Source organism: Cydia pomonella, chromosome 9 (assembly GCF_033807575.1).
Source record: "Cydia pomonella isolate Wapato2018A chromosome 9, ilCydPomo1, whole genome shotgun sequence".
Classification (NCBI taxonomy): Eukaryota; Metazoa; Arthropoda; class Insecta; order Lepidoptera; family Tortricidae; genus Cydia; species Cydia pomonella.
The window spans coordinates 9,435,848-9,453,014 of record NC_084711.1 but is presented as its reverse complement, the minus strand read 5'-3'; the positions used below and the strand labels follow the sequence as shown (position 1 = coordinate 9,453,014).

Genomic DNA, 17,167 nt, shown 5'->3' with positions numbered 1-17,167 from the left:
CAACTGCTTGCCGAATGGGGCTTGACGTGTTCTTGGCATAAAGGCCATTCCAGACGTGTCAGTTTAATCAGATTTTGCTAATAAAATATGTCTCTATTAGCGTTTATACGCTATTATTATATGTATTTGAAACGGTTTGCATGTGGATTTGATGTGGATAGATTTCAATGTTGCTAGTATTAATTTATATTGATCGAATCGTAGGCTGAAGGAAACGTTGCCATTGCATTGAAAAAAAAAAAGAAAAACGTCACGTCAGTCAGTTCGTCAGTACTTGCTTTTCCAAATATCCAAAATAAATTCGTATCGAATGAAACAAATCTTTGTTTATTGTATAGAAGGTTGATTTATTCTATCAATCGTCTCTTAAAATGGATACATACGAGAGTGTGATACTCGTAAAAAATGAAGTCTTTGTTTTTAAAATACCCCCTAAAACTACAAACAGAGGATATAGGTATGTAATTAAATTGTGAATTCGTAATTATTTGATAGTGCTAGATAAAAAGTGGGTGTTTTTTAGGGCAGCAGATTGGAACCTGCAAGAGCCACAATGGACTGGTCGCATGAGGCTGGTTTCGAAAGGGGAGGAATTGGTAATGAAGCTAGAAGATAAAACATCTGGCCAGCTTTTTGCTAAATGCCCTATCGATAAATATCCGGGGGTGGCTCTCGAATCTGTGACGGACAGCTCACGTTACTTTGTTGTAAAGATTCAGGATGATAATGGTATTTATGAACATTTTATAAACCATACAATAAAATAACTTTCTTATTTACAAATGTGTTGTAATATGTTACAATTTGTAGGTCGCAGTGCTTACATTGGACTGGGATTTGGTGACAGGTCTGACTCTTTTGACCTTAATGTGGCCCTTCAAGACCATTTTAAATGGCTAAGAAAAGAACAGGAAGGCCCTGCTGCCCCTGCACAGCAACTAGACCTTGGTTTCAAGGATGGAGAGACAATTAAGATCAACATGAAAATTACTGTAAGAATCTTTGTTTGAACACTTTTGTACTGTTTATTTTATTTTCATGAAAAGGGTAGGTAGGTAGTGTTTTTCACTTCCTGTGATATAGTCACTGTTTGAAATTAGTAAATAGTTGAAATTAGATCCAACTTTGTCATTCATTTAAGTGGATACCTTGTTCTTACTACCTACATAAATTGACAACTGACAGACCTACAATGTGTTTTATTGGTAATCAGTTTTTAATAATAGGAATGATGCCTGTTTTTCAAAGAAATTATTTCCCACCATGCACGAAATAAAGCACCGCAAAAATAATAAAATGCGCACAAGAGGACATTACCTTAAACTAGTAACAACAAAGCTTAGCACAAATATCGGCTAAAACTTTATTGCAAACTGAATAGTAAAGGTGTGGAACAAATTACCATCTAAAGTTGTGAACTCTACAAGTGTGAATCAATTTAAAAATAAACTTGAGAATTTATCTAAACAGTTAAATTGTGCTAAATGAACTCTGATTTAGTTGTACTAGCATCAGCTGCCTGTCTAAAACTAAATAATAATAATAAACCAAAAGAACTAAAAAGAGTACATATTTTAACATATATTCCATAGTAGCTAATTGTTTTGACACTTCGAGAAAAGAAACTGGTTTGACTACCCTATTGGTAATGGAAGTAGGTTTTCTTCTATTAATTATAATAGCATGATATTAAAATCTATGTGTTAGTTTTCAATGACACCATTTATCATAGACATTGTTTATATAATTTATTGGAAGAAAACAACTACTGCAGTACAAACAGATTGTAACAATTGATTGCACTGATTGCATGAGATACTTACAGTTGCCATTAACCTGATCTGATAAATAAATGGCACCATAATACATTTAATCATAATCATCTTTAATAATATTTAATCATAATCTCTCCAGAAAAAAGACGGTTCAGACACGAAGCCCCGCCGCGGCGTGGGTGCCGCTGCGGGCGGTGGGCTGCTGCCGCCGCCGCCGGGAGGCTCGCGCCTGCCGCCGCCGCCGTCGCCGCAGCACGCGGCCTCGCCCGCCGTGCCTGCCGCTCCCGCGACCTCGGAGTGGGGCGATTACAACTCTGCTAGGTAAGAATTACAACAGAAATGACAGATAAAGGAATAATCTCAGGTGAACTCATCAATCTCATCATCCATCAATTTACACATCTCTCTGCCTTTGGCAGTAAAGTTCCACGGTTTTTATAATGTCTTCATTAATGGGATGTGCATGGTCCGCCACTAGGGCACATTAATATTATAAACAGGGCCCATACATATCGTGCAGTTGTTATAAAAATTACGTAATTTCACATACAGGCAGTTTTTATTATAACACTACAATGTTAATAATTTCACATACAGGCAGTTTTTATTATAACACTACAATGTTAAAAATCAAAAATATGTATCATTTAAATAATAAACTAGCAATCCATTATTTTGTCGCGTGACAGTAAGAACGTGAACGTGAAAAGTTAGACGCGTCTGTACTGAGTGTCAAGTATCTCTATCAGTTAACTAAAGAGGTTGACAAATGATTAATTATTGCGAAACGACTAATTGCAATCATGCTCTATGTAGCGTGACGTCATTTTTCCGTCAACGGCATGAAATGTACGGGCCCTGATTATAAACAAGAAGTTTAAAAACCACAGTTTATACGGGTTCTAACTGGAATCATACACATTGTTTTTTTTTAATTCAATTTTCAGGGTGCATTTCTGAGCTTAAATTAATATTATAATTAACTCCATTTTGGAGATAATAGAAGATTTGTTTTTACCTTATATGGCCCCTGTGAATGTGTACATTTAGGCTTGTTTACATATTGATTAGTGTTCCTATGACGCCCCCTACATTTCACTTACGCTCTCTATTAGAAACATTGATATTCATAGGTTTTTTTTTTCAGTGCTCCAAGCCAACAGGCGACGACTCCAGCCAGTCAGCAGAACTGGGTTCAATTTTGAATTTGTACATAGAGTATTTTATTGTGATTTGATGTCTGTAAGTGTAGAGTGAATGTGTTCTGCACAATACTTATTAATATACTTAATAGTGTAGAATTCATATCAACCTGCCTGTAGGCTCAAACCATCATATTTTGTTGCATTAATAGCCAGAAGAACTTAAGGAAGATGTTAGATGACAGATCACAATAATATATTGCAATAATTATAGAAATACCGGTAGTAACGTATGATTTTTCTGTATATGTTGTAACTCTACCACAGATGAAGGATGTATGTTACGTTGTTCACTTTATGGGTGACATTCCACGGGTAAAGGTACCTTATGGTGGTTGACGCGCTATTATTTCTTCTTTTCGGTCGTATACTGACCATTGACGACCGGTTTGGCCTAGTCGGTAGTGACCCTGCCTACGAAGCTGATGGTCCCGGGATCAAATCCTGGTAAGGGCATTTCTGCCGTGTGCAGTTGTTGCTTGTGCTTCTTAAAGGACGCCCAGCATTCCGCACCGCAGGCATGGCGGGTCTCACGGCTGTTTTTCTTTCTTTCGAATGCTTTTTCGAGATCTATAAAAGCGCAATAGAGGTTTTTTTTATTTATTCGACATTTCTCCGTTAAAATGCGCATTGTTTGGATGGCTTCTGACGTTGACCTGCCAGGTGTAAAGCCGAATTGATTTTTTGTCGTGTGAGTCAAGGTTAGAGTATGTGACGTTAACTTGATTCGGAGTCTGAGACCAATGACCCCAAGTATATGTATGATGGCATAATTTAACCGTTTCCAATCGCTTTTGGTTTAGGTATTCACGTTGTTACGGTTCACGACCATCATCTTGGTTTTCAGTCGGTTGATGCTCGATTATTATTAACAATGCTCCAACACAAATGCGGTGCTACGCGACATACCATTATTAGGTACTTTTAACCGTGGAATGTCACATATTGTTTTATTTATGTAAGTATTAAATATTAATTTGTTATTAATAGCTCCTAATCGCATCTAAACTAGGTTTTTACCGAATTAACTTTTATTTCTATTTTGAAAGTGAGTTGAAACAGCAAAGTTGAAACAAATACAACAGTACTTCGGCAGTGAGCGTCTTATATGGCCCGCTCTATAATCCGGCAGTTTACACAGCCGAACGCCGGATTACAGAGGTAGTGCCACGTTTTTGTTTTCGTGCTTTTATTTCCCATCCGGTAGTTCCAACAATCCGACAAAGGGGGAAAATATCGGGTGCCGGATTTCCGAGCGCTTACTGTAGTAATGAAGAATATTCTATCCTTGATAACAAAAGGACTTAAAAAGCGTTGCCTCTTTTTTCGGCTTAAAATATAGACATTGTAATTTAACAAAAAATTTAGTTGTATTTGAGTGCCCATTACCTTATTAAAAAAAAACTTAAGTTATATTACTGTTTTACTGTAAGCACTATTCTATCTTGCTTTTGGCACTCATACTATTTTAATAATTTATCTAATAGTGTATTCTGTATTATTATTCGCTTTTGTGATTAAGTTTCATTCCATTAATAATTGTAAGTAAAATCATAATACCTATTTCATTACGTATATAAGCAGCTTCTTGTTAGATTAGTCGACGACGCCTGACGCTTATAATTATAAATTTCTAAAAAACAGCTTAATAGGTTTTAGTTATATTTTCAACAGGCGGTCATGATTATGTATACAAAACATGGTATTTAATATCCAAGTGTTCATGTATAAAAGTGTTCATGTGTTTTTTAACTAGATGGCAGTACTTAGCCGTGAGGTCCAATAGCACCGAAAAGTTCTAATAGCGAATTTACAACAACTCTAAATAGTTCTTGCATTAAACGAGCGATTGGCTCGGATTAAGTCTATAAAATCGGCTAGTTCTTGAAATAAGGATTTACTTACCGCTTGTATCATTTCTCGTCGCTATCTTGGCGAGCGTCACATACTCTTATATATTTTATACAAATAATGTATTATTATATATGTTATAACTTTATCGGAACTCTAAAGAGTAAGGGTTACAATTTCTGTCTACATAATAGAATTAGGCCACACACTGCAAGTATTATTTATACATTATAATTTCATAGAAGTTTAACGTTTAAAATAACACTTGCACAGTCTGGGCTATCAAAATCGTTGCAGACTTATTTTGGTCTAACTCTAGTACACTTTCAACCGTTCCCTTGCTCATCTAATATGTACGCTGAAAACACTATGCAAACACGAAGTCAATAAGACCACTAATGGTTTGTGAACAAGCACCAACACAACGAAGGACATCTAATGTACGAGTTGGCCCTGTTATTGTTTTACAAATACCGACCTTGCTTTGCATGAAACAAGGTTAATTTTACTTGAGACAATATTTGTTATTAAGAATCTTTAAAAAAACATTAATTTTTAATCAATATTTCTTGTTGTGCGACCTTTGTCTAAATGTCTTGAAGTCAAAAGCAATCGCATTATTAGCAATAATAAGTTACAATAATTATATTTCAGTATATTTGCTAACATCACGAGACCCGACAACGATATATATTGTAGGCGTAATGTCGACTTAATAATTAACCTATAGAATAGGTAGATACATTTAAAGATTGAATATTTTTATCTTGGAAATAGTTATAGTAGACTATTTTGGCTCTACTTTGTTATCGTATGTTGTTAAAATTGCATGTTGTAGGTGGTTTCAGTGTAAATAGGTACAATTATAATATACAGAAATAAACAGAGGTACCTATTTTAAAATTCTATACATATACTGTATTATATGCGTACAGATTAGATGCAATGCAATAATCACATTATTTTCGCTATATGTATGGTAATAGATCTGTATTCAGATATGTACAAATATAATAAACGAGAATTACCACGATGTTGCATTTTATATTTTACACACCTATATCCTTTGATTAAATAATAAAAACTGATAAATAGTGAAATAGTGTCGGTTAAGACTCGAAGTCCTTTGAGTCCTGTGCTTTGAGACTCGACTCAGTTTTTCAGACTCTAGTCATTAAGTCGAAACTGAGTCCTTATCGAGACCCCTTTAAGAGTACCTTTTGTAAAGATTTGATCCCTTTAAAGCGAACTCTGAAATGATGTATAACAGTTTTCTTAAAATCATTGTCGTAATAAATTCATGAGTTATGCAGAAATAACATTTTTGCCAAGGTTTTTATTGGAAGACTCGAGTCGTTCTAAGTTGCACTTAAAAAACTCAATAAAGATCTATCAACTCGAGACTTCAAACTTAAAAGACTCGGAAGTTTTTAAATCGCAAAGTCGCTAAAAAACCACTGGAGTTCACCAAATTTAGACTTAAAAGACTCGAGTTCTTGTTCTTACCAACTCTAAAATGAAAAATCGACCCCATATTTACGAGTAGGATCACTGGTGTATCCATTGACATATATCTAAGGACGGGCCCTACAGGCAATAAGAATGGGGCCATTACAGCGGTGTCACGCACACGAATTCGAGCCAAGTACAACGCCACAACGCGATTGGTTGATGAGTTCGCATCACGCGTGTGATTGGTCGCAACTAGTTGACGACACGATTGGCTCGAATTCGTGAGTGACACCACTGAACTAGCACCATTCTTAGTGCCCATGAGGCCGGTCCTTAGATATAAGTATGTCAATGGGTGTCTATCTGGATGTCCGTCCATCTGTCACAATTTGAAATTATTGGACCGATTGAGTTGAAATTTGATACAAATATGTAAGGCTATGACCCAAACACGTATTATCTGCTATTATAATTCAATTAAACTTGACATGCAACATTCTATCGTTTATATTTTTACTTGTATACAATAACAACGCTGCAATTTCCGGCCCGGAAATTATTAAAGAAATGCGCCGACTTACACGATCCAGTTACGAGGCTTTATTCCCGGATTCGGTGAGTCGGCAGAAACAATTGGCTGAATTCGTTTTTATTTTACCCGGGCAATTGTTCCCGGTTTCATTTAACTTTGACAATAAAACAATACACTGGAATAGCTATCCTTCCCTTCATGATGTTGGCTTGTGAAGTGCTTCATTCAACCTGAAAACAATCATAGGAGGTGTATTCAGATACGCGAATTGTGATCACATTTTGAAGCCAAAACAGAGAGCGTAACGTATTTAAAATTAAAGTTTCCAGCGTCTAAATGCTCACCAAGGAGGTATTTATAAACCTTACCTATATATATATTTTATACAAATAAATATTGGACATTTTTACACGAATTGACTGAGCCCCACAGTAAGCTCAAGAAGGCTTGTGTTGCGGGTACTCAGACAACGATAAATATAATATATAAAATATAGAAAACACCCATGACTCAGGAACAAGTATCCGTGCTCATCACACGAATAAATGCCCTTACCGGGATTCGAACCCAGGACCATCGGCTTCACAGGCAGGGTCACCCACTAGGCTAGACCGGTCGTCAATATGACACGAATTTCATTTCTAGATCATATTAGTTTCATATTGTGCATAAGCCTTTTTCGAGTGCGTGCGTAAATGCGAGAGAACTTATTGCCGCTCCTAAACGAAGTCGTACTTTTGCTTTTATTGTGAGTTTATACGACTACTCACGATTATGTCCGAATCCGAAATAAACCATACAACATAATACTAGGGTAAGTACCTACGTGCGAGAGACGAATTCGGTCATAAATGTGATCATGCTGGTCACGCTATTGACAATTTAGATGACGAAGAAAATTACAGATACCAGAATATATACCTTCCCGAATAGTAAAGACTGTTAGGCTCCACACAAAATTCTGTTTTTGACGTTATGGTAGATCGTGTCATCATACCTATTCAAAATTCATCGAAAGCTGCATTGATCTACGTTTATAAACACACTAATTTTGACTTTGGCCCAGAAAAACCTCATGCTGCCCAGGTAGCTTATTTTAAGAGGCGGCTAACTTATGTGTGTACTAGTCCTTCAGGGCTCCACTCACCTTACATCTAATCGCATGTTTTCGATACATTAAGGCATTTGATCGATCAAATGAATTTGTTACATTGCACCTACTTAGTTGGCTACGTGTCGTATCGGAAATGGCATGCGATTTATAGCTAGCTATGTGCAATGGTGCTCTTAAACCTTCGCTAAGTGAATTCAGCTACAACAAACATCATCAAGAGAAAGATGATTTGCAGAGATTCATATACATCTCTATACTTACACTCACAATATTAATTACCTATTATAAAACATTACAATCCACATTATACCGCTTGTTTACACAATGTTATACCGTATTTGTAGGCTTCTTCCTGCTAATTGGAATTATGTGTCTCTCATCTCGATATCACTTTACATATCCTCTGTCAGAGACAAGTAAATAAAAAGACTTTCAACACACACAAGCATTGGATTTGTAGATGGCGCCGCTTAGCGCGGCGGTAGCGGTTACCTATAGTACTTCGACAGCCACAATAAACATAGTAGGTACTTACTCACGATGCTGCTTTCACGATTTTGACTATCCTGATGTACAATCTGTATCAAAACAAGATCAAATTGATAAATCGGATCGAATTTTGATTATTTTATGAACCAGTAGATAATCTTCTTTATACATAGAGAGAGATTGGTAGGTAATACCTATGAAAATTATTTTTTCACCACACCAGCTGGTGGTCTCTTGATTGTTCAAAAACTGATGAGAAAGTTGTACTTTATCCACACGTGGGGAAAAGTAATCTGATGCCAATTTTGAGTTGTTGTATGTTAGCTGACAGAATTGACTCTTAAATGATGATTTTGAATGATAAATATTTAATGTTACAGTTAGTATTTTCTTCGGGTTAGTGTGGTGAAAAATTTTGAGTTTCTCTCGGGGGCAAAATTTGTTTAACCCGTGCCTTGAAACCCTCGCCACGCTCAAGATTCCACTTTTCGAACCGCTCACTACGCTCTTTGTTCAATTTTGGGATCTTTTACTCGGGTATCAATATTAGCACGAGCGGTTAAACAACAACTCATCCCCTTAGTAAAACAAATAATTATTACATGTATTTTAGTTGGCCTCCGGCTCTTGCAGGAGTGCAAGTAGCACCATGACAATCTGGTGCGTGGGGTCTAGGGTGTGGTGGTGGTAGGTACAAGATTTAACACCGTAGCTCTCCGAGATAGTTATAATTATAATAGACTGGTTTACTAGCTTCAGCCTCTTGATAGTTAGGTCAAAGCTACCTATACCATAAATTTTAGGCTAAAAACGGAAGCCTCAGAATACAATTTGAAGTAGATAAAGGATTTGGGACTTTAACCAACAATACCCAAAGTTGTAAACCCCCTTACTCCGTATGAAGGAGATAAGAGGTTAGCGACCTTAGCCGACGAAATATGGGTTTGAGACATCATCGCCAAGGGGCCCGTGGTGGCTCCATATAAAATGAGGAGACATGGCAACAAAATATACCTCCCTGTCCCTCTCAGCATACAATGTCCTGTAAAAGAATGGATGTAATAACCCCTATATTCTGTGTTATTTAGTTGTCTGCGCAACTGTATTTATAACGCGATACCTGCTGTCGACTTCCCACTTGGGTCGTTATGGGGAGGGATCCCAATCGCAATATACATAATTTTAAATGCGAGAGCAATTAAGCACAACAAGTATCTTTGCTTTTAAATTAAGTATTTACATATTTTGACTTTTGAAAGAAAAATATTGTCCAGCTTTTGTCAATTTATATTCGTGTCTTAGTATTTCTATAAAAGCGTGGAGTATAATATACTTCGTGTAGTTTGTCCGTATGCCTTCTAAACAGTTAGAATTATGCAGATTGTTTATTTAGTCACCTCCAATAATTTACGGGGTGCCACTTTTACTAAGGGACCAACCCCGAAATCTCGAGAAAAAATTGGCTGTTTCGTAAATTATTGCAGGGGACTAAATAAACACCCTGCATGTTGGCAGGCTGGACACGTCTGCCGCATGCATTCTGAACGGTGGGCCAAAATGATTACCGAGTGGGACCCACGGAACACCATAGATGGCCGGGGTGCAGGCAGACCGAAAAGGAGATGGCGGGACGACTTGGACGCATTTTATCCGGATTGACGGGAATGTACAAATGACAGAGTTGAGTGGAAGAAGCGAGGGGAGGCCTATGCCCAGCAGTGCGACACTAAATTAGGGTAATAAAATAAATAAAAACCGGCCAAGAGCATGTCGGGCCACGCTCAGTGTAGGGTTCCGTAGTTACTCTTCCGTCACAATAAGTTAAACTGGAGCTTAAAGTGTAGTAAATGGTACCTTTCACCCGAGTTAAACAAATAGGCAAATTTGCATAATCAGTACCTAATTAAAGTAAGTCTTTTTACTATGAAGGGAAAACTTTTTGCGATAACTCAAAAACAGCTAAACTGATCATGTCCGCTATAGTTTTCATTTAATGTCTTTCTTAAGCTCTACTTCCACAATTTTTTTCATATTTTTTGGACCTATGGTTCAAAAGTTAGAGGGGGGGGGACACATTTTTTTTTTCTTTCGGAGCGATTATCTCCGAATATATTCACTTTATCAAAAAATGTTTCTTGAAAACCCCTATTAGTTTTGAAAGACCTTTCCAACGATATCCCACAATTTAGGGTTGAAGCGAAAAAAAAATTCACCCCCACTTTACGTGTAGGGGAGGTACCCTAAAAAAAATTAAATTTTTAGATTTTATTGTACGACTTTGTCGGCTTTATTGATTTATATATCCATGCCAAATTTCAGCTTTCTAGCACTAACGACCACGGAGCAAAGCCTCGGACAGACAGACAGACAGACAGACAGAGAGACGGACATGGCGAAACTATAAGGGTTCCGTTTTATGCCATTTGGCTACGGAACCCTAAAAAACGCCATCGAAGAGTTCGCCAACCGCCGACGGTACCTGGATTAGACAGAGAATTAAGACATTTAATCTACTTCTTTACTTTTTTGTTGATTTTATGATTATAAATGTTTGCTTGAATTTTTTTTTGTAGGACTAAATGGCCTTATTAATATTATTACCATAATTGTAAAAAGGACCTTTATGTTTCGACTTCGTCCGTCCGTCTGTCTGTCATATCACTTGAAATATATTTTGATTCAATTATATACGCGTAATTCATTGGTATATAATACAATGTACCTATAGGTAAAACACTTAAGTAAGTCACCTGTTGTATTTAGTTGTGACGTGTTCGAATAGACAATACATGTTTAAAAGACACACACAAACAAAACAAATGTCTATTCGAACACGTCACAACTACATACAACAGGTGGCTTACTTAAGTTTTTTACGTATACTTAATTCAATTATCAATAAAACTACAAAAGTGGGGGGTGTGTCGTTGTTGGTACTGCCTAATACCTATGTTTCACTATAAAAATCCATTCTGTTTTCCTGCGTTGACTACATTTGTATTATGTAATCTCTTCCTCGTTCTATACCTATGTTAAAAGTCCGCATATTACTGTAATCCTTTTCACCATAAATCGCCCGAGTGAAGTGACCCTCATTCCGCTCGATCTACTTATCACTCCCGGGCGAAGGTCCCGCGAAAAGTCCTGACCAGCGATAAGGAAAGCTGGAAAAAATCTATCTCTGTGTGTCACGTGAAACTTTAGGGATGTGACTATTAGTGAGTTACCTGTTTCCCTTTCGAGCTTTCCTGAGAAAAGATCAGCCACAATATTTCCGGGAAAGCTTATGATTCTATGCTTACACGGCTGACAATTAGAAAAAAAAGATTACTATGACTCAAAGTAAAAAAAAACCTTTTCAATTGTCATGGTCGTAAAATTGACATTTGAGTCACGTGTAAGCTAACAATGCCTAATTATATTCTTGAGCATAAAGTAAAATTATCGTTTATGACAATTATAAAAATTCATAAATTTATTCAGGGAGGGGGGGATTTTATATCCGCAACGCAGGCTTCGTCAGGTGAACACAAACTTGTAATCAGCTACAGGCGTCGTCACAATACAATACAATGGTAAAATCTGCAACAGACTTCGTCAACTTACTCTAAAAGTATACTCGTACATTAAAATGAATTATGTTTAATGGTGCCATTTACTGGGACAGTGGTCAGCGCTTGAACGTTTCCCTTCTTTCAATTTCATCTTCTTCTTATAGTTAAGTTAGTTCAGGTCCATTGCAACAAAATTAATAACTATAATCTATAACGTTTTCGGCACTGTATTGTCAATATTATATGTATTATAAGACAAATGTAACTCTTCTGTAATGACTGTTTGTGCCAAAATAAAGAGAAAAAAAAAAAAAACCCTACAAATAAAAAGCACCATCTAACTCGCCGCCAGCAGGCAGTGTGCCCAGCAGGCTGGCCGCATTTCTCCGACACTTATTACATACATAGAAACTGCCAGCCCTGCCGACGCGCCTCCGATTGGTCCGCCCAAGTACGATTTTCTTTAGTCTTGATAAAATACGGTAAAATAACCTAAAATGTAATATCAATAAATTTAATTTAATTTAATATATTGATTGGATATTCTTGGACATTTTACTCCCAATCGAAGTGAACAGTAGAGTATACAACTCGGGCATACGGGCCTCTCTCGACCTATATCGGTCCGAGCTTAAGCGAGCAAATTTGCCTCGGTTAACATGGTTCGGTATATGGCTTTGTTGTATAATCTACCATTTTATTTTCTTAAAAGACTTAATGTTTCTTCCTAGACTTAACAAGAAATAACTTTTACATTTTCTTAAAACTACCTACTTACTAGAGTCGAGTCAAGCTTCCTAGAGTCGGGCCTAGAGATGGGTAGGGGTGAATTATACAAAGCGCCTAATAAATACTCGTATTTACTTATTTAGGTGAGTAAAAAAGACTGCTAATAAAATATTAACAATATTTACATAACAAAAAGCATATAGAACGCTTAATTTTACAAAAAAAGAGTAATCATCAAATATACACATTATCACAAATTGCCTCTCATTGATGATTACTCTTTTTTTTCAAAAATTAAGCGTACTATTAACAATTTGTTTTTAATAAGAATGTATTTATTTACTTTAAAAATATGGGACTTAAGTTCTATCGATGTTCTAGATAACTTTTATTATGGTTTTTTTAAGAAAACTCAAAAATGGCTCAACCAATCATGTTCAAAGTATTTTTTTAGTACTCTATTCTACGGCTAATCTCCTGAGTCTTTTTAATTTTTTTTTAACTTTGGTTTGAAAGTTAAAGAGCGATAAACATTGTTTCGCGGCCTTTAGAAACAGGTTTTTTTCCAAAAGTATTCAATTTATCCAAAATAGTTCTTAGAAACATTCAAATTATTTTTCAAGGCCCATTTACTGATACACGTTGGTGGTTTCTGTTTTTTTGTGTCAATTAGTTACATGTATGGACTGCCCCCCATAAAAAAAAATTCTTACAAATTTGAGTACTTAATCCAGTAGCAGCTTGCAAAATACACCTATATTTCAAATTTATATGCCTCTTTCAGTACTCTAAGTAGTTTATACCCACCAATTCGGGTACAAACGAGTAAATACTGCTAAATTGAGTATTTACTCGTGAGTATTTGCTCACTACCCATCTCTGGTCGGGCCATTGAGTTTCAAGGTAAGTATGTACTTCAAACTTACGATGCGGCCGATGATTAAAAATATCATATCTCTGTAGCCCAAGAAAATAAAAAAGCAGCCAAGTACGAGTCGGACTCGCCCATGAAGGGTTCCGTACCAATTTTCGGTGGAAGTTTGCATGGTAATGTATATCTATTTTTTTTAGATTTTTCATTCTGTTATTTTAAAAGTTACAGGGGGGGGGGGGGGGGGGGTGGGGGACACACACATTTTTTAACTTTGGAAGTGACTCTCGCGCAAACTATTCAGTTTAGAGAAAAATGATATTAGGAACCTAAATATCATTTTTGAAGACCTATCCATAGATACCCCACACGTATGGGTTTGATGAAAAAAATTTTTTTGAGTTTCAGTTCGTATGGGGAGCCCCCAAAATTTATTGTTTTTTTTTTCTATTTTTGTGTAAAAATCTTAATGCGGTTCATAGAATACATCTACTTACCAAGTTTGAACAGTATAGCTCTTATAGTTTCGGAAAAAAGTGGCTGTGACATAATCGGACAGACAGACGGACATGACGAATCTATAAGGGTTCCGTTTTTTGCCATTTGGCTACGGAACCCTAAAAAGGTTTAAATTTTTCACAAAATATTTCAAGCCTCCTTGACATTCGATAAAATGGTTACTATATATATCCTGGACACATCTACACTGAGACAGATATAAATAGGTACATAATCAGCACTAATACTAACAAACACGGATATTTAAGGATTTTTTTTCAAAATAAAATATCTCCGCAACTGCACATCACTACGTAAAACTCCAGTGACGTGAAAAAAACCAAGAATTAGTTCTACCTTTTTCTAAATTTGTTCTTTGCCAAAACATCGATTAGAGGATGTGTGGTTCAGCTAGAGTGTTTTATAATTGCAAATTTAAACGTGCGTTTTATGTATAGAAACCGGACTAATCCCAATAAGGCCTAGGTTTACCCTCTGCGTTGGAAGGTCAGATGGCAGTCGCTTTCATAAAAACTAGTGCCTGTGCCAATTTTGGGGATTAGTTGTCCAGCTGGCCCTAGGCTCCCATGAGCCGTTGCAAAAATGCCGGAACAAACGCTCGCGTCGCATCCTCGGAATAAGAGGTAATTTTAACTTGTCTTCTGTACAATAAAGTTTTTACAATACCTGTCTTCCTCAGTTGAACACAGAAATCTCCTGCAAAGTACTAGACGACCGGTGTTAGTGACCCAGCCTACGAAGCTGATGGTCCCGGGTTCAAATCCTGGTAAGGGCATTTATTCGTGGGATGAGCATGGATATTTGTTCCTGAGTCATGGGTGTTTTCTATGTATTTAAGTATTTATATATTATATATATCGTTGTCTAAGTACCCTCAACACAAGCCTTATTGAGCTTACTGTGGGACTTAGTCAATTTGTGTAATAATGTCCTATAATATTTATTTATTTTTTACTGTCGTAGATTACAGGTGTTCAAAACACATTAGCCGGCCGCTCGTCAGAATATGTAATTCTCCATTGTGTTATTTGTGCTGGAAACGCGTGCATTATTAATGTTAGTAATTTTACGTCAGCTACGTCTTACGTTCAGTTACATATTACCTAGTTCATCTGAATCCCTTTGAAGCTCTGAAATGCTGATTGTGTCTTTATGAAAAGTCAAATATAAGTTGTATATCCTCATGCCGCGATATAACGATAGGTATTGGTAAACTACGTCTTCAAAGTGTTTGAATGTGGGAGGAATCTAACTGCTTATTATTCACACATAAGGGGGCACCCATAAATGGCCTGAGGGGTTTTTGACCTAAATAACCAAAAAAATATTAAACTGAAAGAGATGATTTTTTTTAAATGATATAGGAGGCAGACGAATCACCTGATGGCAACGTAGTGATTATATGCTCTTTGGATGGCAACACCAGAGAGGTTGTAAGTGCTTTGCTGGCCTGTAAGATGGGAGTAGGTAAATTCTTTTCTTGAAGGTTTGAATAGATTATTCTTAAAGAAAAAAGTGACCAAGTGGCCAGTGGCGGAGGCCGGATTTTTCTTTAGTGTATCTATTCTACACATCTATTGTTCTTGTCTATATGACATCTATTGCATCTTTAAACTTATACTTGTATATATAGTAGTGTGACTACTTAAACAAACAAAAATCAAAATATTTAATCGAGCAATGCTATCTTATCAAATTTGCTTCCAATATTCTTGAAATAAATGGAGCAACCAGATTAAGCGCTAACACGAGAAGAAATTACCTAAGCTAACACTCATTTGGAATTCGAAAGATGGAAAATTTTAAACAGTCATCAAAACCTGGAATATATTATAAATTCCCCATTTCAAGTGACCTGTTTTCATTGTGCATGAGTGTATTTACTTACCTAATTAAAACAGACTCGGTATTTTACATAGCGCGGAACACACCCGACAAGATTAATCTAGGCCTAGATTCCTATTTGATTAAAGAGGTAAAATGTAGCGAAGCCAAATGGAGGTCCCTGGTAACTACTCCAAGTCCGCTTTGAAAGCAGAACCACATTGTAAGCGAAGGCGCAGCATTGTTTCAACTCACTGCATAGCTGTCACGTCACATTAGCTGCGAACCTTTTACAACTGAAATATAATTCCATAGGTAATGAATGTATTTCTACCGGCGTGTTTACGCATAGAGCAGGAAGCCAATTCAATCTTGCATTCCGTTATCAAAATTATGCCATTTTGTAATCATTCGCGCGTGTCTTTTGCTCGTACTTGTTTGTACATTTATTGACGTGAACGAGACGCACGGGCGAATGATAACGTTGGAATGGAATGGAATGTAAGTTAGAATTGGGCTCCAGAGTCATGCTATATACGCATCAGGCATAATATAATGTTGGTCTTTATTACGGATACGGGCTCCGCTATACCATAGAGAAATAAGTAAGCATAGAGTGCTCACTCTATATATCAGTTTTCTTACCAAAACGCTTATTTTCTTAGTCGACTTAGTGTCAAATAGCGGATTTATCAGTACTGCTACTTCACAATAGATGTCGCCACGAACGAAAAGTTTAATGCTCAACAATGGCTCAGAAATTTTCAGCTAATATTATAACTGGATTAACCGGAACTTCATTCTCAACTCCTTCTGCTTATAATATTAGTTGTAAATTGTTGACTAATACACTTTTCGTCAGTCGCGACTCTTTGGAAATCTAGTGCCAAGTAGCGGTACTGACGCTAGATATCGACTACGTAAATAATAAGCGTTTAGGACTTTTGGTAATAAAACTGCTGTATCGAGTGAGCACTCTATTATTACTTATTTCTATATGGCTATACCTACATACTCACTAAAAATATTACCAGCACATTAATTCTCCCAAGTTTTAGTTAGCCATACATATAATATTTACTTAACGGTATTTCTGCGGGTTTGTAGCGCGATAATATAATTTATCTTCACACAAGTTTAGTCCGACTTTCATCCCTTATCTAAAATAGATCAGCTCTCATGTTACAAAGTTTTTTATACACACTTCTACAAAGCCAAACTTCAGCGTAATAAATTCTAATAGCACTCTGAAGAC

General features: G+C 36.5%; 1 protein-coding gene across 3 annotated transcripts; it reads left to right on the top strand.

The window, feature by feature from the left end:
• Positions 1-254: 254 nt before the first annotated feature.
• On the top strand, positions 255-5,861 carry LOC133521292 (NECAP-like protein CG9132). Of its 3 annotated transcripts, none has more exons than XM_061856165.1 (5): positions 255-457; positions 524-729; positions 811-992; positions 1,915-2,096; positions 2,923-5,861. In XM_061856165.1, the coding sequence occupies exons 1-5, from the start codon at positions 372-374 to the stop codon at positions 2,978-2,980; spliced, it is 714 nt and encodes a 237-aa protein (XP_061712149.1). In that variant the 5' UTR covers positions 255-371; the 3' UTR covers positions 2,981-5,861. The 3 variants fall into 3 exon arrangements, with proteins under 3 accessions (XP_061712149.1, XP_061712150.1, XP_061712151.1); XM_061856166.1 differs by having other exon boundaries at positions 260-457; positions 502-729; XM_061856167.1 differs by having other exon boundaries at positions 320-457; positions 510-729.
• Positions 5,862-17,167: the final 11,306 nt, after the last annotated feature.

Coding starts and splice junctions, on each gene's coding strand:
- LOC133521292 (XM_061856165.1), top strand. CDS start 372: ATGGATACATACGAGAGTGTGATACTCGTAAAAAATGAAGTCTTTGTT. Junction 458..523: donor ACTACAAACAGAGGATATAG/GTATGTAATTAA, acceptor GGTGTTTTTTAG/GGCAGCAGATTGGAACCTGC. Junction 2,097..2,922: donor GGCGATTACAACTCTGCTAG/GTAAGAATTACA, acceptor TTTTTTTTTCAG/TGCTCCAAGCCAACAGGCGA.